Source organism: Fukomys damarensis, unplaced genomic scaffold, assembly GCF_012274545.1.
Source record: "Fukomys damarensis isolate Sample0158 unplaced genomic scaffold, DMR_v1.0_HiC HiC_scaffold_1, whole genome shotgun sequence".
NCBI classification, from domain to species: domain Eukaryota; kingdom Metazoa; phylum Chordata; class Mammalia; order Rodentia; family Bathyergidae; genus Fukomys; species Fukomys damarensis.
The window spans coordinates 7,936,494-7,962,750 of record NW_022900913.1 but is presented as its reverse complement, the minus strand read 5'-3'; the positions used below and the strand labels follow the sequence as shown (position 1 = coordinate 7,962,750).

General features: G+C 44.7%; 1 protein-coding gene across 2 annotated transcripts in view; it reads left to right on the top strand.

Moving 5' to 3' along the window:
- Ctnnd2 (catenin delta 2) overlaps nt 1-26,257 on the top strand; it is a 376,658-nt gene that overhangs the window by 122,633 nt on the left and 227,768 nt on the right. For both annotated transcript variants that reach the window (XM_010611978.2, XM_010611974.2), the window contains exon 4: nt 8,613-8,745. In XM_010611978.2, the coding sequence (XP_010610280.1) occupies nt 8,613-8,745 (133 nt within the window). The remainder of the gene's footprint in view (nt 1-8,612; nt 8,746-26,257) is intronic.

Here is a 26,257-nt window from a genome sequence, read left to right as displayed (position 1 = left end):
GAAGTGTGCTGATTTATTCACTCACACAGCTGTGAGAATCCACCTAGCACAGTGGTATTCAGTTAGCTTCACACACCCTTGACTCGTGGTCTGCACGACTGCTAATAAATATCCATTGTTGGTTGTGTTGTTCAAATTGAAGCACGAAATTATCCTCCATATTTTATATTTAGAAAACTCCAGACACGGGCATGGAGGGAAGTTAATAATTTTGTATCACAAGTGCTATGAAACACGATCAAAGAAAATAGCTAAGGCATTCCTTGCATTTAATGCCTGGAAAAGAAAGAAAGCAATTGTGAATGGCTGCTCAGAAAGTGAAGTCTTTTTTTTTTTTTCCTGCTTCTTAAGAGTAAAGATGAGAAAAAAACTCATATATTTCTTAGAATTTCTCTAAGGGCAAACTGAAAACAGTACCTGTGGCTGGATATGTTAGGGTTTCTTTTTGACGTGGCCATTAATAACTGTAGACCTAATTAAATGGAGATTGTTGTCCTAGTTGTTTGCCTGTCCTCGCAGTTAAACCCACTAGCATCCCACAGGCTCCCTCCTGTCCCTAATGTATTTCAGGTTAGCGCAGTGTGGTCTGTGATGGCAACCTTCAGAAGTTGCCCTGAAGTGTCAGACTAGCTGTCTGCCAGGTTTCAAAATAAACGAGACACAAAAGGAGTTAGACAGACACAGTGGGGTTTCACAGAGGCAAAACAACTGGTTGATTTCATTTTCTTCTTTTTGAAAAAAAAAAACACAAATAAAATACTCTTTAAACTCTGAGATGCCCAGTATAGGACCTCTGGACATATAGAAAAGCTTCTGGGAAAGGGAATAGAAGAGTTTCTGCTGCTCCCTTTCTTCCTGGGTGTTGCCTTCTTTGTTGCTAGTTAGCCCTTGGGTGGAGACAATTACTGCTGGTCACAGTCATCGTTTGTACCGATGCCCAGTACATGTGAGATCTGTGTTTTCTTACATTGACTATTCTATGCTCTCCTTACAGTCATCCTATTATGTTTAGACAATAATACTGTCTTCATTTATTTATTTTTTACTTATTTTGATTTTTTTGAGACAGGGTTTTGCTATGTAATTCAAGCTGGCCTTGAACTATGTAGCCAGGCTGACCTTGTGTTCTCAGCCATCCTCCTGCCTCAGCCTCCAGAGTGCTGGGTTTACAGGCATGCACCACCATGTCCAGCCTTCATTTTATTATTAAGAAAACAGAAGCCTAGAGGTGTTGAAAAGATTTGCTGAAATGTTGGGTTTGGTGGTACACACCTATAATTTCAGCTCTCTGGGAGGCTGAGGCAGGAGGATCACGCATTTGAGTCCAGTCTGGGCAACTTAGTGAAACCCCGCCTCAAAATAAAAAGTAAAAAGGGCTGCGGGTAGAGCTCATTGTGAAGACCCTGGGCTCAATCCCCAATACAAACAAAACAAGAGACAAACTTGCTGAAAATCTCACAGCTAGCCTGACATGGCCTACTAGCTCAGAGTCTCTTCTAGAGACACTGTGCCAGGCATTCCAAACAGCATTATTTATTAGGATTGGATAGAAATTGTTCTCTATTTTTTGTTATCCCAGGCACCAGAGACTTCAGGATACTATGATAACTGAAGATATTTATTGTAATGGATTCCTTTTCTCTTTCTTTCGTTCTTTCTCTTTCTTGTTCTTCCTTCCTTCCTTCCTTTTTTTACCTTGTCATTCGTTGTCACATTGGGACAGGGTGTAACCTGGGGAGGAAGCTGCAGAGGTGGTGACTTGCATTCCCCTCAGCACCCCCTGCCTTCCAGCCCCCACCCCATCTTGGCCATGGGTTCCCCATGCCCACTGATGAGAGAAGGAGTGAGCGCTGGTACCCCGAGCCAGCCGTACCATTGGCAGGTCCTGACGTTTCCTGTGGAACGTAAGCACTTCCCCTCTCCCAGCCTCGGACAAGGCCACCAAGCCTGTCTGCGATCTGACAAGTCATGTATCATCTCTAAACAGAGATAAACGTGAATGTCATCCAGACCACGAGGAAATGACCACAGGACTCCTCTGCCTGGCTGGTGCATCGGCTGTTTCTCAGCCACATGTTGAGCACTGCCCTGTCCTTCCCCCTCCTAGAGAAGCCTTGAGTCGCCACCTGCATGGTCTGCCCACACCCTGGATGACCCACTTCAGAAAAAGTTCCTCTACGTTGCATCTGCCCCAGATCACTTAACACAAGCCAAAGCACGCAGATCTTTTCCAGTACCATCTTTTGTGAATAACCCATGGTTCCCTGTGGTGTGGATTCTTTCTCGTTATGAGTAGATCGACTTCATGCAGCCACAGATGTGATCCTGAGGGTAGATGGCCCCGGGTAAATGGCACTAACATGGTTAACAACTCGCTTTTGAAGTTTACTCTTCCCAAATACCATCTCACTGACCTGTGTGCTACAGGAAATTAATTCATAAATCCAGACAATTAGGGACCCACTCCCTCCTTAAATACTGTGCTTTCCTGTTAGGCAGTTCTGCATGCTGTAATCTGAAAGCAAGAACCAGTGTTTGGACTAGAGGCTAGAAGACTTGAGGAGCAGAATGACCCAATTTTACACCAAAGTACATGAAATTCTATTATATTCCGTTAAGATTTTCTTTAAAGGAAATATTTCTTCTTCTGTTATCTGAAATGAATTGAGTTGATATTCTTTGGAAAACTAAAATAAGATGATGAAGATGAAATCGTTTGTGTGAGATATGCTAGAACGATTTCCCAGCCCCAGATCAGCCATGCATATTGTTTGAAACGTTATAGTCAGGACTGAAGTCTGCTTTACAATCAGGCCCCGGAGTGTGTTCAAAGCTGCACTGTTAGGGGGTCACGATTGGTGCCTCAGGACAGGTCCTCACTTCCTGAAACCAAGATGCCTAAGACACAGTGTTCGAGTGATTAGAACACACCTGCCTTGGATCACCGTGAGTCCTGCAGAGGACCAGAAGACTTCACAGACAGGCTCAGCAAGTGGTACATTGTTACGGTTTACTGATGACTGCCAGGTGACACGATTACCTTATTCATACGACAGTGTGCTTCGTCTGTGACTTAGACACAGTACATGTAGTGCACTAAGCTCCCTTTGAAAATGAGTGTATATGTGCATTATATAAATGTGTGTATAAAACACTATAACACTATAACACGTGCATCCAGCTAGACGTGTATGTGTGTGCACACGTATAATGTGTGTGTGTGATATTACGAGGGTGAATAAGACCTTTGTGATATGTTTTCAAGTTCCTCATCTAATCCTAAGGCAAAGCTTTGTTCTTCTCTGACACCAACAGAGTAAAAACTTGTTGATCCAAGTCCTCAGATCCTGCGTTTCTACTCCGGGCACCCTAAACACCAGATCCCTTCCTTCCTTTTCCCGTTGAGGGCCAAGGGCCTAAGTGGTTTTCTGTGAAAGCCATGGATGGTTAATTTTCAAATGGAGGCTTAGCTTGGAATATAAACATTTTCCATAAAAGCTTTATGGTTTACAAGGGAAACTTTATGTGTACTAATTTTCAGCCTTTTCCCTTGGGCCGTTGTCACCAAACAGGACCTGTCAGGATAGAAGTAGATTTTATTCATTTGAGCGTGTATGAAGTCAATCTTTCCTGCTGGAACATATTTTCCTTGAAAAATCTCCTAGTAGCATTAATGAATAAATAAACAATATTTTAAACTTAATTTACATTGTACAGGTTATTATGATATAGTTGGTAATATCCTTGGTAATCTAATGGTCTTTTAGACTGTTTAGGTCTTCATTGATAATAAAACAGCTACATGTGATTAAAATGAAAAATAATACCATAAATTCTGATAATCATTTTCCATTATTTTTCCTTCTCAACTTCTAATGAAACAAATTGGGAAAAGTCAGTGCTTGGCTAAGATTCATTTCAGTTACTTTGTATGTATTAGAGTTCAGAAATAACCAATTTTCTCATTATTTTGCTGTTTCTCTGTACTTCAGCAGCCAGTAACAAACTTGCCAGTGCAGAGCGCCCCTCCTGAAATACTAGACCCCAATCCCCACGGGTAGTGTGGCTGCCCCTCCTGCTCCCCTGGACCAGAGTCCGGCACGCACTTTACGTGGGGGGAGAAGCAGAGAGGCTGGGGGCTGGGGTCCGTCTCTGCTCCCCCCACATGCGCCCAGCAAGGGTCTGCCACCTCTGCCTGAACGCACAGCACACCCAGATACCCCGTTTCTCAGCAGCTGCCTGGTGCCTGCCTCCGCTGCCCCCAGAGCCTGCCAGCACAGGGCCTGAGGTTCCCCTCATAAACAGCTTCCTGCGGTACAACCCATAGGCGGCAATGCACCCTGTGAGGCCTGCACTTGTCGAACTCTGACAGATGCCTGCTTCCGTATGACCGTCATCAGAGTGCTCCTGTGGTCCGGTATAGATCTTTCCAGTCTAAGCTGCCAGTGGGACTCTGCCATTTGCTCACTTCAAACTCTCAGTGGCTCCCATGGTCCTTGGAGAGAGAAGCTGCCATTCCCAGGGGCTTCTGTGCCTTGATCCACCGCCCATCTGTGCCTCACAGGCCCCTTACTGCCCCCTGTGGCTCTCTGTGCTGTCCTTTCTCTTAATTAACAAGAACAGTCCCTTCTCTCCTCTCTCAGCTCTGCCCCATTGGCAGGGCTGCCTGTGAAGCCTCCCAGAAGCTGGGCACACATCAGCGGAAGACCCTTGTGAGCCTTTTGGTCAGGAAGAACTAAAATTTCTCCTTTGTGTTATTAATGGATTCCTTCTCCCTGACTTCCTTATATCTAGCATCCTTCAGCTTCTCCCGGTTTCAAGGCGATGTAAAAACAAAACAGTTTTTCTCAAGACTGTGGATGTAGACGTCAAAGTCCGTATGGTCTTTACAACTGTGACAGTTCCAGAGTTTAAGAAGAGTTGAGATTCTGTGCGCCCTCGTGGTGTCCATGGAGCTGTCAAGCCCCTAACGGAAGGTGTAAAGGTTGCCGAGTGAGCACTGTACCCTCCACCTGAAAGTTTTTGACAAGCAAATTCTACATTCATGAGGACACCCAAGACATCCTCGTACTCTCTTCCTTCAGGAAACCCGGTCAAATATTGTGACAGTCCACTGACTCTTTGGATTCTGTGCTGGCCTAGTATCACGAAGAATTTCAAAGGGTTTGCTGTTTAGCTGTGCACCAGGCTCTGTGACTTTAGCAGCTCAGACAGTCCATCTATGAGTGAGGGCTTAGTCACAATATTGTTGGTCCTGTGACAAGTTTCAGTGGAGAAAAGGTTGCATTTGCATATTCTCCTCCGGTTCCATTAACATTTCCAAGGTGAAGCCCAGTAACAGATGAAAGTTGAGTTCAGCTTCTTCTTCAGAATTATGGGTGGTCCTTCTTACTCTTCTCTCTTTTTAATTATCGGAAGCCACACCGAGTGTGTCGGCTGCATCTGAGATCGCCAGCCACCCCCGAGCTCCAGAGGGACAATTCTTAACCGGGACAGGTGGATGGAGTGTCCACTCTGTCGGCATCTCCCATGCCAGCCGTAGGGGTTCAGCTGCAGGGAAGCCTTGGACACGAGCTCCAGGATCCAGAGAGTTCTTCGGGCAGCAGGATTTGAGTCACATCTGGCTAACATTCGAAGAATTGTGCCCAATAGAGCAGAGTCCCTCCATAGGGGAAGTAGGAGGAAAGGATATTGTTTCAAAATAGCAAACTTCACTACAAGATAGAGCAGCGTCTCTCTTTACACTTGCATTTCTTCAAATAAATATAACATTCAAGTGGATATATGTCTGTAAGAGGTTGTGAGGCTTCAAAACTGAAACAGTGCTATGAGAATGCTGAAGAAAAGTAACCCCTTGTACCATTCCTACAGTGGCAATGATTAGGATAGATCTGTCTCTGAACAGTTTTACTGCGTATTTACACGTATGTTATTTTATGGTGTCATGTGAAAGGAAATCCTGTGAGATCTGTGGTTATTATCTTCAGTGTTTGATTCATGGAAGTCAAAGCCAGCCAAGACTGTGAGACTATCCTCTCCTTATGGGATAGAAGGTTCAAAGCCAGATGTTCTGGTTCTCAACGTTTTGGGTTATTTTGTTGACAAATCCCATGTTCACGCCACTACCATTACTGAGAAGCAGAGTTGGGAGGAGTTGGGAGAGGCACACCTGTCTACTTGTGCTGAGAACTGACGGGTGGGTGGCAAGAGGACAGCCACCAAGGCTGGGGTGGGTATGTCCAGCAGGAAGAGAGGCCTGAGGAATATCCTGGTTTCTCTCATAAGGAAAATGGAAGTCACTGGGCATTCGAAGGAAGTGGCAGGTCAAGTTCCGATTGACTACTTAGATGTAGGTGGGAATAGCAGCAAGGTGGAAGGTGACTCACTGACTGGCAGTCAATAGATTGGTCCACAGAGGAAAAATTGGGTCTTTGGGGGCAGAAGTGGGGATGGAACGGAGTGTTTGGGACTTCAGAGGTTTGTGGGTGGGGAAGGGTAGATCTGGTAAGAGCCCTTTTTATCCAGCCAGGGGAGAGTTGAGATCCCTACTGGACTCGTCTTCATCTGACTCATCTGAATTTAGGGTGCATTGTGTTATGCACCTGTCCGTACAGATCTTCAAGAGCCCCTAAGATTTGTCTCCTTGAGTTCTTAATATAAGCCCTATAAGCCATTGCCTCATAAAGCGTTTACCATCTGGGTAAGAAAACAGAGAGGAGGTCTTCACTAATGATCACTTTCCCAAACACAGGCTTACCTGAATTCGTCTGAGCCATCTCTGTCTCTACAGAACACTCTTGGTTTTAATTCAGAGACTAAACTTGGTTTTTATCTAGTTTGTATAATGAATAACATTTAGAGAGCCATTGTGAGGAGGAGACCCACACTATCTTGGTGTGGCAGAAACGGCTTGGAATCAAGCAAAAAAGGGGAAAAAAGGAAATTGAATTTGAGCAAAACACCACCTTCACATTTTTCAGTCCATAATTGTTTTCTACCACAATCACATGGCCCAGAAGGGCATGGTGTCCACAGTCACATAAGGCTGTTTCTCAGCTAGTACATTAAAGTGTTGCATGCCTTCTGGAGAACACGCATGCATCTTCCTGGAGTGGTATGCAGATTTACTAAACACTCGGTGCACATAAAATCAAACGCTTTGTCTTCCCAATAAAAACGGAGCCACTTCAAAAGTTTCCCTATTTCCTGTTGTCTCGGGTCACTGTAAAGGAAGTACCAATATGTTCCAAGGTTTGCTTGACAACTCTACCATTGTGCTAAAGGAAAGGTAGAGAGAAGAGATTAGAATCAATGAATTGGCAAGTCCTCCTCTTCCTATTTTTCGTGGTTCCTCTGCCCAGCGGGACCCCACCTCAGCTGGACAGATGGTTTAGAATTATTTGGTGAGGAGTAGCACCAGTCACTGCAAAGCCATCTCATTTCTTGTCCGGCCCATCTCTCAGAGAAATGGAACCCTTTTGTGGCTTGTGGGGTCAGGTTTTTATCTGTGGTCTCAGAGGTTGCTTTTTTTATTTCTCTGTTAAAAATTGGCTCCCTGCTGTAAGAACAGAATCCAGGGTATTAGACCTGTTAGCATCATAGTCCAACTGATTGAGCTGAGGGATTTCACAAGAGTTTTATTTTCATAATGGTGTGATCAAGCTTAGTTTTAGAATAGACTTAAATATTTTAGAGCACATTTCTTAAGATTAAATAAACAACCAGCTTCTTGTAGTAGCTCAGCTGTAAAAAGAAGGGTATAGTTAGGGAATGTACAGTCCATAAATTTGTTTATATTCTGTGAATAAGCCTCACTCTTTAACTAAATAATTTCCATTTATAAAGTTGTCTTGCTCCTATGGTATGCTCTTTTCCCTAGAGAATCACTTAGAGAATCAATTTTGTTCTTTTCTTTTTTCTTTTTTTTCTTTTTTTTTGCAGGGCTGGCGTTGCTCTATTTTTACAAGAGATTTTGAAAATAATGAAAATGATGATATTAAATTACCTATCACAGCATTTTGGATTGCATCCATCTGATCATATTTTCTCTTCTCTGATAATTAAATTGTGTAGCTCAATCAGTCTGCTGAAATAATATATTAGAAAAATGTGATCTCTATAAATGATATATTTAACCCCAAATGAAAATGAAAAAGATATATATTCATTGAAAACTATGTGCTATTTTAAGTTTTTTTTTCATAGTCTCCATAAACATAGAACTTCAGATGACACATTTAAAATTTATATATATATACATATCAGGTGTGGTGGCACATGTCTGTAATCCCACCACTTGGGAGGCTGAGGTAGGAGGATTGCCACAAATTTAAGGCCAGCCTATGCTACAAAGTGAGACCTTGTCTCAAAATATGCCAAAAAAATTACCTGTGTAATTTCTGTGATCAATATTGTATACCCTGAAAAGTATTTACTCAGGATGTTTTGGGGGTTGGGGGGCCTCTCTTAAATGGATTTATGTGTAAGAAAACCAGAGCAATCATTCTGAAATATTTCCTTGTAAGTAATAAGCACAGTGCATGCATGCATTAACCCTGTGTTGGCAGAGTGACAGGGATTTTCTCATAACCTCCTGTCTTCCTTTTGCTCAGAGAGTTTGGGTGGAGAGACCCAGAACTGCCTGAAGTGATCCAGATGTTGCAACATCAGTTTCCTTCCGTCCAGTCCAATGCTGCAGCCTACTTACAGCACCTCTGCTTCGGAGACAATAAAATCAAAGCTGAGGTGAGTGCTGCTCAGATCTTCATATGAACGGTGTCTGCTTAAAAGCCTTAGATTTTTTGGAGTAATGCAAAAGGCAGAAACGTATAAGAAAACTAGTTATGCTTTTGTCCTTCACGCCTGTGGTTAAGACTGAAGCATAGCACCATTTATCTGACTGACGTATCTATGCCCGCTTCCTTCTTATAAATTTATTTGAATGCTGACAATCGCGGGGCCAGCGATGCACAGCAGCATCAGCAGAGATGGAAGAGTTGGTGTCACGCACCGTGTGCTCTCGCTTCCTTCACCCAGTGCCATCGCTCCAACAAATCGCTGCCCATAAATTCTAAAACAACACAGAACATCGATTATCATCCGTTCAGACTGCAGTCAGTATATGCTAGGTCCTGTCCTTCTTGGAGAACTTGCTGATAAAATGAGGTTTTAGGCAATAAACTGAATTTGTCTTACGACCAAAAGTTTTGAGCCATTGACAAAGATAACAGTCAGTATAAAATGAGTATACGTGATCCGTTAAAGCACCTATGTCGTCTGTGTCCAGCACATCCATGATTCTTAGCAGGTTCTATGCTTTGGGAATATGCATAGCACATGTTGGTGTGTAACATTTCTGCAAAATCACTGAGTTCACTGCAGCTAACTCAGATTTTTTTTTAAAAAGATAAGGGACAAACATTTGCATGCAAGTGGCTGAGTAATCAAATTTTTAAAAAAAGATTTTATAAACTGTAACAAGTCATCTCCATAACATGGAAGCAATTTTGAAGATGAGCCTAAATTAGTTTAAGAGTGGAAAGAAGAGATTTGAAGACATAATTGCAATTTATTATAGATTTTGCTTACTGGCATTTGGATGTGTATGGCTGTGCAGCTTCTCATCTTTGTTCTATCTTTCTTCCGGTGGGACTGCTGAAGACTTGCCTTGTACCCGTTCTTATCAGAAAAGTCACATTTCTTTGTAAAATGAATATACAGAATCATGGTTCTTGCCAGGAATGACATTGCCCCTCCATTACATTGGATGGCCAGACACATTTTGGGGTTATTTCCTGAGTAGTGATCAGAAATACTATAGAACATCCAACAGTGTACAGGGCAGACCCTCCAACCCAGAATTATCCAACCCTAAATGTCAGTTATGCCAAAGTTGAGACATAGAAAACCAATTAAAGTAAATTTAAAATGTGATGAAACACTTATTCTTAAAATAACCTAAAATACATTAAGGTCTTATTCCATTTGGAATTCATCTTAGGCATTCACTGTTTTTAATAGAAAATGAAATGGTCACAAATAAAGAAGGACGGATTTCTGATTAGGAGGTCACACAGCATCACATAATGATTTGGAAATCGTAGCTTGGAAAGTTTCTCCAGTGGTCATGCAAGGATTTTATTCCACTGTTATCAGGAAGTTGGTTCAGGAGACTTGTGGTGCTCCTCTGAAAGTGGGCCTGGTCCCCGAATTCAGGCTAGTGTTAAGAGTGACATCACCTGCACGCTAAGAGGATACAAGAGGGTGCAGCACGAAGTCAGAGGCTGTTGGGGATGGCTGGGTGCTGACAGGTAGAGCGCAGATGGCTCTGAGAGCTGCAGAAAGGAAACTTGCTGGGATTCCATGGTGGCTGGGGTGTGGGTTCACGCGTGTGGACAGGGTCTGTGCGGCTTGATCTACCCCAAGAGGCATAACTCAAACTGTTGCTCAGATGGGGCCAGAAGGCAAAGAGGGAGGGGAGGAGCTTGAAAACTATCAGGAGTCAAGCATCTGAAAATAGAGCAAGACTCTTCACTATGAGGAGTCACCCACTTAGGCTGTACAAGGATCATGGCCCAGGGCATTTGAAGTCATTTATCTAACTGGCTCTGTGTACTTGCTCGTGGGCTGGTCTTGAGGACTCTCAGCAGCGATGTGGCCCTGTGATGGACCACAGACCGACCTGTGGCCATTTCAAGGTGACCATCAGTGCCCTGTGGCTAAAGGAGGCAGAGTACAGGTGCTCAGTACATCCATCATGCCACAAACATGCAGCCTCCAGGCCAGCTCACCTGCTTGCTCACCTGCACCGGGATGATGATCCAATGTCGGCTGGAACCTCTCCTGTTGTCTTTAAAACAGAGAACCCAGTGCCTTCATTGTGAGTCTCATGGGAATGAAGTGACTTCATGAGTGCCTAGTGGTGGAGTATCCACTTGTCTATTTTTGGACAAAAATATAATTAAGACACTAACACTACCCTGTTATCTTAGGAGTGTATGAATACACCAGTGTATGTCTGTGTGTGCGTACCTCTCGTTGCTGGTCACCTGAGTCCCCACTCACTGTTCGGGGTGCTCTGCAGCAGCCTGCGCCTGAGCAGGGGCTGGTATTCTCCAGGGCCTGCCTTCACTCCATCTGTGAGGTGGACGGGACAGAGAACAAGGCTCTGGTGGGGACCGAGGTCACCTGATAGCAAGCTGAAAGCGTGAAGTCGGAGTCAGTAAGGGGCTGGAAAGACAGCACGCATGCAAAAGGCCTCGGTCAAATCTAGAGTGAGCAAGCGGTGTGGAACTCAGGCACGTGGAGAGGTGTGGGTGTGCACACACATGTGTGTGCACATAGATGCGACTCTAAGCCTCTGCACAGACCTCTTCCATTCTCTCATCCTAACTCAGAGCCCAAATGGTCAGTAATTGGCTCTCCCTGCGTGACGGATGGCTGCCTGTCATGTTTTCATATACAGGTATTGATTTCCGTAATTACCTGTTGTCCAAATACTAATCTTGTAGGCACAAGCTTTTCCAAATATACTCTGTCCTCCAGTCTTTCCACTGCATTTTACTGAATTGATTTACCCCTTCAGTCTCTATTTCATTATTGGTATTGACTTTGCTCACACAATGGATAGGCCACTGAGCAAAAGGCAGAATTAATCTCCTATATGGGGAGAGTCATAAATCATACGTCTCTCATTCTTAATTACAGTGCTTGATGCAGTTTCATATAATGAAGCCAAGAAATTCAGTTTTGTTCAAAGCGATGCCGGGTCTGATAGGTACAAAGTGGAAAATTCACTTGTGCGAATCAACAGATGCAGGCCCTGTGCCTGGCTTCTGCTGCTACTCTGTGACTGGGGCTTGAGAGTCTCCGGTTCCCCTCCTGCCCAAGGAGGGACTGCAGAAGAGCACAGAGCAGGGTGCAGCTCGGCGATCTCCAGCCACTAAGGTGGAGCTCATGTCCCACTGAGTGTCCTGGCCCAGGGTAGGACTGTGTTTATAGATACTCTGAGGATCAGCAGATCTCGAAGTTTCAACCGGGGAGAACCACACAGGCAATCATTCAGAGCTAGGCTGAGCTAAGATGGCAAGAAAATCAGCTGAAGAAAAATTAAAGAAAGTAGAAGAAACAGAAGAGGTGAAGCGAAGGTCTGGGTCATTCGCTGCCACTCGAAGTTCATGTGGCTGTGGGCAGAGCCATTCGAGTTGTAGGCATGCCCTCCTGCTCTAAGGGGCAGAGGCACAACTGGCACAGGGAGACATACAGTATTTCAGTGACACTTGCCTTCTGCCTGTCTCCTACAGTCGGCAGTGTCACTGTAGACTGAGTTTTAGACACGAATGATCAGCCATAGAAACTTGCTTAACATGCTGTCTCCTACACTGTCGGCAGTGTCACTGTAGACTGAGTTTTAGACACGAATGATCAGCCATAGAAACTTGCTTAACTTGCTTATGGATATAGACTGCAGGCCTCTTCGGGAGGTACCTTGAGGGTGATAACTTTTGCGTATTTCCCGTAACTCCTTTCTTCATTCTTTCTGCAAATCCATCCTCAGTTAAGAGCGTTGAGAACACTCCATTGATTTGGGGATAACGCTAAGTGCTGTCATGGGTTGCTGCAATTTCAACACATTTGTACTGTTCCTGCCTGAGTTTTCCTCACTTCTTGGGCGCACACTAGAGCAGGCAGGGGATGGACACTCATCTTCACACGAGCAGAGCGGGGTACAGGGGGAACACACACATATGTCCACGCTCCCTGGAGTGGCACTCAAGGTAAGATGTCACCGAGGATTAAAAGTACTTCCTTATTTTCAAGTGACAAAAGGGGATTATTTAAAATTTTATCACAGGTTGCTAACGCCATTACATTCAATGAAGATGTAAACTAATTTAATAAGAACATAAATGTCCAAATAATTTAATGATGTGTTTTCTTTTAAACATAGGCCCCTTCGCTCAAACAACGTCTTCCCATATCCCCAAAATCATCCTCAAACTTGATTATGTGAAACTGCAGAAAGGTTTTACATATATTCGTTTCTTTGCAACAGAAATGGCCAGTAACATCAGGGATAAAAATTCAGTTTAGACTTTTGACCTGATCACTTCTTGTTATGAAAAATAAGCTTCACTATCAGACAGTCGGGGGAAAGTGCTAAAGATCTGACATAACAAACGTGCATTGTTCAAGGTACAGACTGTTACCGAACAGATCGGTCCTGATTGTTTTTACCTACCTCGAACAAACCTCTTCCCAACTTCCATATCTTCCCAAATCCTACAAGGCGTTTTTATTTTTAAATCATGGAATTTTCAGCTCTAGTAGGAATGCAGAATGTTTACTGCTAGCCTGGTGTATGTTAGTAGGGGGCCCAAATCTTACCAATATATAGATAGAACCTACCTTTATGGAATCTACAACCTACCCAGCAGACAGCAGGTAAACAGGGCGTTAGAATACCACCTGTATAGCACACAGAAAGGTAAATCCACGGCCAGCGAAGAGTTACAGTTGCTTCGAATCCAGCCTCATAGAGTCAAGGAAGCTGCCTGCTTCCTACAGTAATATTTATACTCAATTTTTAAAAATAGAAGTTGCCAGAAAAAAGAAATCTAAAACACATCCATTTATAACTTGTGAAAGAAGACTCAGATTTCATGATACTGCTCCTTTAGTGTCCTCTCTCACCGTTTCTCTCTCTCTGTCTCTCTTCCCCTGCCCCCTCTTCTATCTGTGTGACCATACCTTGTCACTAACTTTCTTGAATTAGAACATAGAAATTGATTTCTGGATATAAAAGCACGCATACCTTTCCCCTTGCCCGAAATCGTAATTTTACTTGGATCCATTTAAACCGTTGCGTATGTTAAAAAAAGTGAAACTTGTTCCTGTCTGCTACACTTGGAGTGCTTCATAATTTCTATTTTGTTCTTGATTCTTTCTAGCTCATATGGTTCATAAAAAGGTGCTATCCATCTTTTCAGTTGATTGCCTTAGAATGATTTCTCTTCTCTGCCTTCATCATAAATTGTTCACATTTTAAAAAAGAGCCTGCACTTGGCTGCTGGGTAACAGTGGACAACATTCCATGGAGCTCCTACAAGGGCTCTGCAGCCAGGCAGCCTGCATTTACTGGGGTCCCTGCAACACTTGCTTGGCTCCGTGTCCTTGAGCCAGCCGCCTGACTTCCCTTAGCCTGGACATTCAGGCCGTAAGATGCCTCAGAGATGAGCAGGCAAACTTCCAGTGCAGAGCGGGTGCTTAGGGAAGGTGCGGTGTTTCTGTGGCCAAGAGTACCAGAGTCCTGAGAACTGATTCCAGGGAGATCTGCGCTCTTGCTGTGCTTAAATGCAGCAGGGGCAAGCGAGCGGTGAGAGCCGGGACCCAGTGTCGGTGGAGGAGTCCACTCTGTGGCGAGGAGGAAGCTCCCCGAGATAACAACCCTGAGGCAGCACAAGGAGGGCTGTGCTGTGTGGTCCACAGCAAGCACCATCCCTCACGTGGGAAGAAGACGGCCCAATCCATTTCTTTTATTATCCTGAAAGCTTGGTCCTTCACACGTGAAGGGTGGTGGAAAGGGCAGGACAAGAGTTATGGAGCCAGTGTGCTGGACGGAAAGGACCATGTATCACCCGCAGCCGAGGAGATAATGGGTAGGCAGTACCGCTAACGGGCTGGGGCAGAATTACAGTCAAAGAGGACAAACGTGACTCCACGCAGTGTATATCACGGTGCAGGGGTGTCAGAGTCGTGGTCTTTCCACATACGGAGAAAGCGAACAACGGGAACAGAGGCATCTGAAGACACCAAGGCAGGTGACTGGGTGGCACTTTTTACTCCATGGCATACAGGACAGGATAGAGCAGCAAGGTGGCCTGGGCCAGTGGCAATCTGCCCTTCCATGCCACAGATGTCCCTTTCTTTCATATTTTTTCTCTCTCTCTAGCCTCCACCTCTCTTCTCTCTTTGCTTTCCTTCTTTGTCCTGCACCAGTCCGCACCTTCACAGGCCTCCCAAAAGCTTGACCTGGCCGTGGCAATTATGCAAGGGCTAAAGAGATAGAAGAAGGCTCATCTGGCAGAGCACTTGCTCCCAGATGACAGGGACGCCTCGGGCATCAGAATGACAGTTCTGTGAGGAGCCAGAGCAGCACTTCTCCTGGCCCAGAAGTCCCTAAATGGAGACCTCCACAGTTGTCGTCCCCGTTCAAAACTGAGGGGATGATTACCAGGACCAAGTTCACCAAGGGCCTACGTCTTGATAGGAGAACTTCAATGTCTCTCTAAGGGCAGAAGACACCTCACTAGTTTGGTGGCCTTGTCCGTTGACAAGTTTACTATCAGCTCTAGGAGAGAGGTGGAAATTGGAGCAGACTGGCCATGAAGACAGGAGGAGCCCTGAAATCTGCAGGCAGTAGCCAGAAAGGAAAAGTGTCATCTCCTTCCCAGCCCGATGCTTCTGAGCTGGCAGCTCTTCTTGTGCTGCAGAAGGGCAGGGGAGAAGTGGCACAGGGGCACAGTGAGCCCTTAGGACTCAAGAGTGTAATTTCTCAAGGCCAAGATCCCCTCAGGGAAGGTGGACCATGGCAGTCATGGGGGAGAGAAAAGACTTGGAGAGGGGCTGTAGGGGATGCACACAGGTTCGTGCAAGGCTGCGGTAGCAAGGAGTAGAGAAAGCAAGGTTCAAGCATGAGAAGACATGGAGCTGGGCTGCGCACAAGCTGAGATGGATCCACAGAAAAACGATGGTAGCTTCAGAACCTGTCTTTGTGCAAGGGAACGTACTTCCCTCACCCTTCAACCGCCAGCAGCAAAGGCAAGCAGGATGGACTCACTGAGGGCTGGAGCCAGGGCCCAGCCGCCTCCAGAAGAGTGGGATCTCAGAGACGGAAGGGGTCAGATCCAGTTTTGCATGGCGAGGCTTAATTCTGCACAACTGGAACAAGGCTCTTTACCAAGTAGATGGGAGTGAAAGCCTCCCACTGATCTTGCGGTGATATTTAGCTCTCCTGCACTGAGAAGCGATGCCTGATTAAAACCACCAGGTGCACAGGCTTCGCTCTGCAGAAGAGAGATGAGTCGAGTCCCCTAGGAAACTGGGTCATGACTTTGGAACGATGATACAGCAGGTGTCTCCCATCTCTGAAGTTTCTGGGCTGAGTTTCCTAAATTTTACTTGGGGTTATTTTAAGTGTACTCCTTCTCTGGACCATCCTTCACTTCTTTCTAACAGATCTTTTTAATCTGCCCAATTCCCAAAAGTGGTTTATAATCTTTCCAATAATGAGCAAGAGAAGCAAGGGACTTGTCTAAATGTCAGTCCGTTTATAGACACATCTCAAGTGCAGAGCCAGGCTCCAGCCCAGGAGCTTCTCACTGTACTGTTTCCTTGGTACAAGACCTGTAGCTAAAGAGCTGGCTCTCAGGCAAGGGCATCATCCAAGTTTATATGCAACCCTACTTTTTGAGCTAACTTTTCAGTCATTCCATTTCTTCAGTCCTCAGGAGAGTTGCTTAAAAACCCTCATCTCTCTCCTCATGGTCACACTTTGCTTCTTATTGCTGCCAAATCACCATGCTTAGGTCTTGTTTCCAAGTGGGAAAAAAATCTCTAGGTCGTTGAACCAAGGACGAGGCACCCTGTTTATGTGTTGCCTTGTTTATTTTTTCCCTTCTAAATCTTCTCTGGGTTGTCCTGGTATGCAGAGCTAGTGAGAACAGTTTGTCAAAATACTAAGTAGAAACAGCACAAGGGGCCTCCATATCATGAGGGGTCCCGCGTGGGTTATTCAGCACATTTCTCCCATCTATGATTTCATCAGCTTTATGTCTGCTTTTATTTCTGCCACCTCTGTTTTCATTAATCCACCCTAAGCTAACGATCTTCCTCTTGCTACTTTGAGCCCCTGACCACTTTGCCAACTTCCTGAAGGCCGTTGTTTCCTTTCATTCTAAATCCATTGTGGAGTGCTGCTGTTCTTGGGTTCAGCATGCACCATCTTGCAAATGCCTGACACTGCTGAAGAGAGATACCATGAGGGAGACGAGACCCCGAATTGAATGAGAGCCTCACCTGACTTAGGAGGCACAGGTATGGCTTGGCCACCTTTTTAGTTGTTCAATGTCAGAGTCTCACTGGAAGAAAAGGTCTGTGTCCCTGAACTGTGCCACCGCTGTTTTGTCATATAGCCTCCATATAAGGTGCACTTTATCATTGCAGATGTTTTTGTTTCAAGGAAAGCTACATCATTAGAAGATGACTTTTCTCATTTGTTAGCCACTGTGCATTTCTTAACCCAACCCAGAATACAAGTGAAAGAAAGAAATATATTTTGCTAAGAGCTCTTCAAAATTCTAATTATTCTTCTGTACTTGCAGTCCTTCTTAATTAATTTGCCTCTTGCTTAAAAAGTAAAACACTGAGTAGGCATTAACTCTTCTGTTATTTTCATTTAGTTGCATGTATGAGTTGGTTTCTGTATTTCCTGTGGGTTGGTACAGGGCATCTTCAATATCTAAGACTGTTTAAAAGAAAGAATGTTGTGATTGAAGTGGATGTTCTCTGTTAACATTGATTGATATATATATATACATACACATACACGCGTGCACACACATACAGACACACACACACACATACAAGTTGCCCATGCCTATGGGCAAGGTAGACAATGAGAGGCCTCAAGGATCCAGTGGCAATACCATTGTAAGGAAGAGCTGGTAAGCTCTGAGATTCTGTGTGAGCTGAATGGAGGAGAAGGAAAGAATGAAGACCAGCTCCACTGCCCTTAAATCTCAAGGGAACTTCCCAGACCTCACCAACTTCCTGGCACCTCTTTCATTTCATTCTACAGAGGTCAGCTGTTGTCTTCTCCATCACTGTCATCCATAGCATGTAAGCCAGTACTTTCCTTCCTGTCTGTCAAGGAAGAAAACATCACCTACCAGCTACTTCCTGTTCTTTTATATGGAATGCAAATGCACTCTCCAGTTTGATGTTTTGTATGTGTAGACCTTTTCCGTCTTGGTTGGTCATAGGAAAAAAAGCAGGAGTAAAGTGTTGTCTTCATAAAAATCACCCTTCCCTGTTTCTTTTGTATCATGAAAACAAGTAATAGCACAGATAAATGATCAAGTATCACCCTGCATGGAACAGAGGGCTTCCTGCAGACTGTCTCCCAGAGTTCTCCCTGCAGACTGACTCCCAGAATTCTCCTTTCCTTCCTCTCAGAGCTATGTTGGCCCTTCTGGTGAGAAGCAAGGTGTAGCTAGAGAGATGCAGTGAGAACAGAATCTCCTCTTCTCATACTCTGACTTTCCTACTCCTGGGACACAATACCCAACTCCCACAACTGAAAGGAGAGGTCTCTTGGCTCCCAGTTTCAGTCCATGGTTGACCAGCTCCAAGGCAGAAACACTGTGGCTGAGGGGCACAGAAGAAAAGGTAAGAAGGCAGGCACAAAGCAGAGAGCAAGAAAGAGTTCTGGGAAGGAGACGCACCCTTCCAGGGCAAACCCCAGGGACACACTTTGGCTCACCTCCTAACAAGATGTCAACTGTGAACTCATCAATAGACTACACTGACGAATATAGCATCTCCACAATCCAACCACCTTCCAAAAGCCTAACCCCTTAGTGCGTGAGACTTTTGGGGTACAGTGTAGAGCTAAACAATAGCACCTACCTGTTCTAAGAAGCATTCAGCCCACCTCCAATCCATGGGAGGGATTGTTATGCTCCAAGACTCCCACTGAATGCCTGACGCTTCTGATAATACTGCTGAACTGTGTTTTTCCTATACGTACATAGCAATGATAAAGTGTAATATATTTTTAAATCTATGTATTTATTTTTATTAGTACGCATATGCAGTGCATTATTTTTACGTGCCTTGTATGGAGTTACTAGATGTACGTAACACATCTTACCTCCTTTTTTTCATCCTCTTTCCCTCCTCTCCTCCCTTCCTCCCTCCATCTCTTGATCCCTTTGCCATTTGAGAAAGATCCATGTCCCTGTTTCCTATTATCTATCTTTTATTTTGTTCTTTATATTTTGGGTGTAAGAGAAACCATGGGATATGGAAGCTCGTGCGTCTGACACATTTCACGTAACATTATGTCTCGGGCTACGTGGGCTCAGTGAGAGTTTAACAACAACAACCAATAATAAAATAGACAATTTTAACAGTGTGCTATAATAAAATGTGATATGTCTCGTTCTCAAATCATATCAGTATACAGCGCTCCGTTTTGGACCACAGTGGGCCACAGGTAGCTGAAACGGTGGAGGCCAAAAGCCAGGGTGAGGGAAGGACTGCTGCCCTGAAATCACATCATGAGAGGAATAACTCTCTCAACGGAAACTCTGCAGTCCGGTGCTGTGTAATTGTCATTGTGCTCTTTCAATGAACTATTTTAGTAAACTGTTTCACTGTTTTCCCTTTTGACTGTTAAACTCCAGAATCACCCCCACTCTCTGCTTCACAACACACACACACACACACACACACACCAACACGTGCGCACCTATTTCCAGTGATTACAAGGACAGTATCTCTGCCCAGAAACAAGCCCGCAGCTGTGGGAGGGAATGGTGGCTCCCACATACAGGCCATCATTGGCGGGTGTGTGCCAGGCGCTCGCTCCCTCCTGTGTGGCTGCCCAGCACACTGACTCTCCATCACCGTGTGCCACCAAGCCTCAGCAGGCCCTGCTGCCCCTCCATCTTCTCCCGTCAGCCACGGCTGCTGCCACTCACACGGGTCTCTTCAAATCCCACAGCAGATGGAAGGTACTGTCTACACCACTCCTGTTACAGTGTGTCTCTTTTCCATTTGTGTCAGAATAAGTAAGTGAAACCCAGAAGGCACTGTTTTTACTTTTAGCCTCCCCACTTTATTTATACATGGTCAAGACTCAAAGGGGGACCAATCCAGGGGTGAAAACCCATGATATTCCAAGATTAGCCCCTCTTCCTCCTCAGTAGGGCTTGGCTAATGGATTTAGCTGCCCAACTCCTTTTTCTCTCATTTCCTCTTACAACACATTTCCAGAACCCAGCCTCCACAGCTTACCTAGATAGGTGTGAGGAAGAGAAGTTTAGCATTTAGACTCAAGCCTCTTGCCATCTACATCTACCTGGCTTTACTGAGAAGCATGGCTACACAGTGCGGGAGACCATGTGCTCCTACTCTGGTGGGTGGTGCTGGTTCCCAAAGCTCCCGCCCTTTGGTCTGGCAGGGGTCCCACAGCTGCTGATAGTGCCAGCCATACAGGTAGGTATCCAAGGTGTGACTGGAACTCAGACTGTGGACTGTTTGTGGACTGTTTGTAGAGATGGCCCAGGATGAACATAGAGAAAAGGAAAGGGATAAAGATGAGTCTGTAAAGCCATCAGCATGGCCAGGCCACGTCCAGTCTGAGAATACACAACTCCTCACCTGTGAAATGGGAACTCTTTCCCCTGGGTGTGTCAAAGATTCTGGATGACTTGCAAACTTGTATTGTGTAGCAGTTTTAATCTAAAGAGAACAGCTTTCTTCCATTGGCTCTTACTAAATGAACAGAGATAACAGGCTTTTATAAGGAATTAAACACTACCATATTAAAAATATACAAAAAGCAAATTTAGAGTGCTAATATCTTTTCGCAGATAGATGGACCAGAGGCGGATCCATTCGCCTCCCGACAGGATGTTCTCTTTAAAGAGAAATCCACTCTCCTTTGGTCTCGTCTGTTCTTTCCACATGTCCAAGGGACCATGGGCCCTAGAGGTTTAGGGACTGAAGAAATGCACAGTGTTTCCAATCAACAGCAAAGGCTCAAGTAAAAATTACTGCCAGGGATATTCAGATCGTACCCTTCAGGGAAGAGGGTTGTCAGAGTTCCCTGAAGTAAGAATTAACTCACAGGTTGTAATGACGCAGCCCGATGCTCTTGCCTCTAATCTGTCTGTGACCCGGCCTGGTGAAGGCGGTGGTGTGAGGGCCCAGCCCAGAAGGTGGAATTACCTGTGCTGCCTGCAACTCTGTCATCATCCTGGAACACTGGCTGCAAGAGGGCTGGAGTCAACTTGGGTGGATCTGTGGTCACGCCTCAACCCAGTAGGGTGAAGTCTTCATTTTCACTCAACCATAGGTGGTGTGGTGACTGGGGGAGCCGCTTTGAGAGGACTCATATTTCTTTAGTTATTCTCTCCCTCCCCCTCCCCTCTTCCCTGTCCCTCTACCTCTCTCCTTCCTTCCTTCCTTTTGTATATTTGCTATAAGGGGGACTGAACTCAGAGCCTTTGCACTGAGCTACATCCATATACTTCCTTATTTCTTGGAGCGTACTTTCTTCTAACGAAGTAACTAAGTCACTTGGACTTGCAGTCCTTCTACCTCTGCCTCCCAGAGTGTTGGGATTATAGGTTTACACCGCCTGGATCAGCACCCTCAGATTTCTTCATGTTATAAAGAGGTTAAATTGAAGGGAGGTGTTTGTATGGTTATTAAAGAAGGAAATGGAAAAACATGTAGCCAGGGGACACTGGGTATTTTTTTTTTAATATCCTACTGCAACTATAGCAAATGACTGCAAAATGTTGCTTTATATGGCACAAATTCATCTGTAGCCCTGGAGATTGTAAGTCAGAAATCAGTTCTCCTTGAGCTAAAGTCCCTGCTGGAGGCTCTCGGAGGAATCTGTGCCCTTGACTTTCCAGCTTCCAGAGGCTGCCCACACTGCTTGAGGTCTTCACTCTACCTCTGCCTCTACTGCCACCTCCTCCCACGGGCTCTGACCATCCTGCTTTGCTTTTGTAAGAACTCCTGTGCCTTCATGGAACCCACAGCAAAGTCCCATTGCTGGGTGGGGCAACAGCCACAGGTTGCAGGAGTACTGTGTGGGCATCTTTGGGAGAGGACACTCATGCCCGGTCTGTGCCCTCATCTGTCAATGAGAAAACTTTAAAACTGTGGGTGAAAAAAGCAATCAGAATTGACGTTCTTCCCTCCTCTGCAAGGTTCTAGAAAATGTGATTTATGTTTAACTTTGAAGACATAGACCAGCTGGAGGCTCAGAAAGAGGCGAGGTGAAACTATGATTTTGGAGACAGGCTTTCATTAGGTTCATGTAATCATGGAAAGGAGCAGGCAGAGTGGAAGAAGGTACAGTGCAAAGCAGTGAGGAGGGGCAGCCAGGTGTCCCCTCTTCAGACTGCTGAGCTGGAGGCTGCCACGTGTTCAGACAAGACCGGTTTAATGGCCACTGGTAGAGAAGCTCCACTGCCTGGGCTTAATCAGTGTAGCTACAGCTAGCCATTGTACTGAAGCATCGCACACTTCGAAGACGGAAGGCCTTTTTCCCATCCAGCTGGCCCAGGCACACCGTGTGTGGGGGCCACAGTGCAGGTCCGTGTGAGGGTGCAGTGAAATCTGTAGCATGAGCCACATGTCCCTGTGCCTACTCAGTGAGAATCCCAGACCCAACAATCTGGAGGGGCTGGCATTGTCTCTGGAAAAGGAGAGGTGGGTCCTTCGGTTCACAGCACCCCCTACACAAACGTTTGTTTGAGCAGACCGTAAACTGCTCTCGCTTGACTTTGTGGACGATTAAGGTGGAAATGGAGTGGGACTGCATGTGGCCTGGGCAGCACCCAGTGGAGTCCAAGCAAACGTGGATGTTCTGTGGACCGTGGGGGGCTGCAAGGCTGCCATCAATCAGGAAAATACTTTTTGTTTTCCATCCCAGTTTCTGAGAAAGACCCAATCTCAGTTTTTCCTTTACTATGTATTTTTAGAGCATGAAATCTAGTTTTTACATTTTTCATGCGAGGTTATATTAATAACCTTATATTATTAACCCTTACTCTTACCCAAGAAAAGACACGAATGTACTAATGTTAAAGATATCCCAGCATTCAGTGTTGCTGATGTAATGACCACTGGGTTACAAAGGGAAGGCTGACAAACTTGAAACAAGCTGAGGCCAGCCGGTCAATTCTAAAGCCCTCCAGAGCCGACCCATTAAGGAAAACGTAAGTAATTAAAAATATTTTCCAGCTAATGAAAAAACATTCCTTTAATGCTACCCTGAAATTAAGCAACACAACAGTTGGTACCCCTCTTTGAATTCCAGAGAAATTACATTTTCTATCTGGACATATTAAAATCCGCTAGAAAAAAAGGAAAAGAGAAAGGAAAAATTATTTTAAAGAGGAAGAAAGAGGAAGAAGGAAAGGAGGGAGAGAGGAGGAAGGAAGGAAGCAAGGAAAAGAGAAGGGAAGGGGAGGATCGATCAGTGATCCGTTTTTGAATGTGGTCCCAAACAACAAGGACGCTTCAAGGTCATCAGTGGAAGAACGCCTTGCACACTCTGGGATGCTTCAGATCCATAACAATCTTAGGTTCCTTTACCGAAACCACAACAAATACCCAAAGAGACTGAAGTTCATGATGCAGGGCACCAAGGACAACAGAAAGACACCTTCGGGATGTGAACCATGGCTCCTGGACTTTGCCATCAGCCATTTCCTTTCTGAACAATGGTTAATGGTTTGCTATTCAGCACCGGTAGGGTGTGCTGGTGTCTCTGAGGGACATGTGAGGCCCCAAAGTCTTGCTGGACCTTAGAGAGCATCAGGAAACATTGTCATCAGGAAGTGCCTGCCTCAAAGCTCTGAGTAAACAGGAAGATTTGCTTGAGAACTCTGGCTCTCTCCAAGGATCCCATTGAATGCACCCAGGGGTCTCTGAATCTTCTGATGTTGTATCTTCTTCTCCACTGATTGCTTGGGCCTGATCTATGATTCATTAATGGAATAATAAGACTTTCAGAGATGAGCAAAGCTGATGGAGAAGGAGCACTTTTGAAGGGGTTTTGAGGAATACTTTTGGAAAGTTACCTCCTTTCATCCTACTTTATGGAAAGGTATTAATAAAAGGACTAAAAGCATAAGCCAAACACCATAACATGTCTTCCTGGATGCATAGTGGTATCGTTTGGCATGAACTATCTAAAGAGATTCCAGTCATACTAAGCGTGTGTGGAAGGGTCACCCATGCAGGGTGCAGCTGCCATCTTGGAAAGCTTTCCATTGCCTTACTGAAATTACCTGTAAAGAAACTTACTTAACATCGGCTGTGGGCAGTGGCCAGTGCTTGGTCACTGAGTTATGAAAACAGACAAAGAGCAGTGGGTGCCCTGTAGCAGATACTGAGACTGTTATACGCCTTCCAGACTTAAATTTGGCTATATCATTGGTGGCTATGCCTCACCCAGCATCCAATAAGTCCTCATGGCCAGAGCAGGAGAGGGTGACGTCTGGGTCATGGCGGTGAAGACAGCAACTCAACATTGGGATGACAGTGCATAGGAGCTCCCTGCTCTCAGCAGCTGTGCTGCGAATAGCACCAGCCTTGTCATGGAGCAAAGACTGAAGGGCTCCTCCTGAGCACATAACCTGAGCCCCCAGCATCTCCACAGAGAAGGGGCAGTGTAGCTTCCCATGGTTCCCCATCCCCATATGACAGCCATGTATGTTTGCTTCCTGTTGCTTCTGCAATGAAGTCGAAAAACCTAGTGTCTTAATTCTATATAAATGTGTTATCTTGTAGCTTGGGAGCTATAAGTCCAAAACGGGTCTCTCTGGGCTAGTGTTAGCAGGATTATGTTCCTCGATGTAAACTCTAGTGTAAAATCTGTTTACTTGCTTTTGCCAGCTTCTAGAAGTTTCCTGTGCTCATTCATGAGCCTTCAGTTTTCTGAACCATCATTAGCTGGTTGAATCCTCATCACATTGTCATCTTTCTGGTTTTAACATTTCTCTCTCCCTCTGTCATATTAAAAGGAATTTCATAATTCCATTGGACTCATCACAGTAGCCCAGATAAGATCCTTATTCCGTTGCAGCCTTAGTTTCCCACTGCTGTATAACACACACAGACCTCATACGGCGTTCCCTACGGAGTTTCTTCCCTCAAAGAAAGTTCTAGATTCTTTGCCTCAAGCAAAGTGTTGCCCTCTGACTAGTTGGTTGGCTTTATGACCAATCTGTTCCTTCTTAGTGACCACATGTTCTTGGTTATATGTTGAGCAGTTTCCAGCTATTCTTATGAAAATGGCCCACAGCTTTTCATATTACTGTCAGAGAAACCAAAACTAATGCCTTTCGCCTTTTTCCTAGTCTTTAGATTTAACTTTTTCTGCAATGAATACCCTAAGGAATGAATCAATAGATGATAATTTCTTTTGCAATTCAAATTTTTCTATTTTAATGTCTTCCATCCAGAAGAGTGACAGCAAAATGTGAAGATTTTGAATTATTAATAATATCCCTTATTGTTCTGACTTTTATCTACCTCTTTAACTTTTAACCCAAGTACACCTAATAGAAAGTGGATTTTCAGCCACAGGCCTGAGTGCTATCCTACTTCACTTGCCTTTATATTTTTTTGCATTAAGGAAAACAGGATATCTGCATATCTATAATTAGCTAATATATTCAGCATCAGCTTCTATAAACAAGATGCAGGTGTACGTCACATAGAAGCATTTTATACATAGTGTTGGCTTTTACTTGTAGGAAAAATTACTCTCCCTTCATAAAATGAAAAGATAATCCCGAGAAAAACATTTTCTAAATGCATCTAATGGCTTCCTGGACTAGTGTCATTATATTCATGGTTGTTTAACATTCCAAGGTTCTAAGATATCTTCTTAGTCACCAGAAAGCCTTTGTTCTCTACTACTTATTTGCTTGGCATATAACATTTCTCCTAAAGAATAGAGTATGCCAGCTGGCCTTATTTTAAAATTTCACAATCCACAGTCAAAGCTACATTCATGAAAAGATTGCACTGGATTCTCTCAGTGTCAGGCACCCCTGTTGGCCCTGGGGAATTTAGTGTTGGCTAAACCAGGTAAGATCTCTGTTTTCATAGTGCTTAATCCCTAACAAAGTTAGTAAATAAGTACAGTGAACCCTTGACTTATGAACTCAGTCAGTTCCTGAGGGCTGGTTGTAACTAAGTCCATACAGCTGAGATCTGGATGTTTACCTGGGTACACGCTATAGATAACAAAAGGCAGATGAATCTTCCATTAACCTAAGTAGCCAAAACTGTTTGTATGTAAGTCAGGCTGGTTGTGACTTGAGGGCCCACTGTACATAAAATATACCAAGTGTCCAATGGGCACTGTTACAGGATCTAGAGGAGGGGATGGGGTGTATAGAGGGAAGGGGTGGGAGGTGGGGTTGCTGGCGCTGAC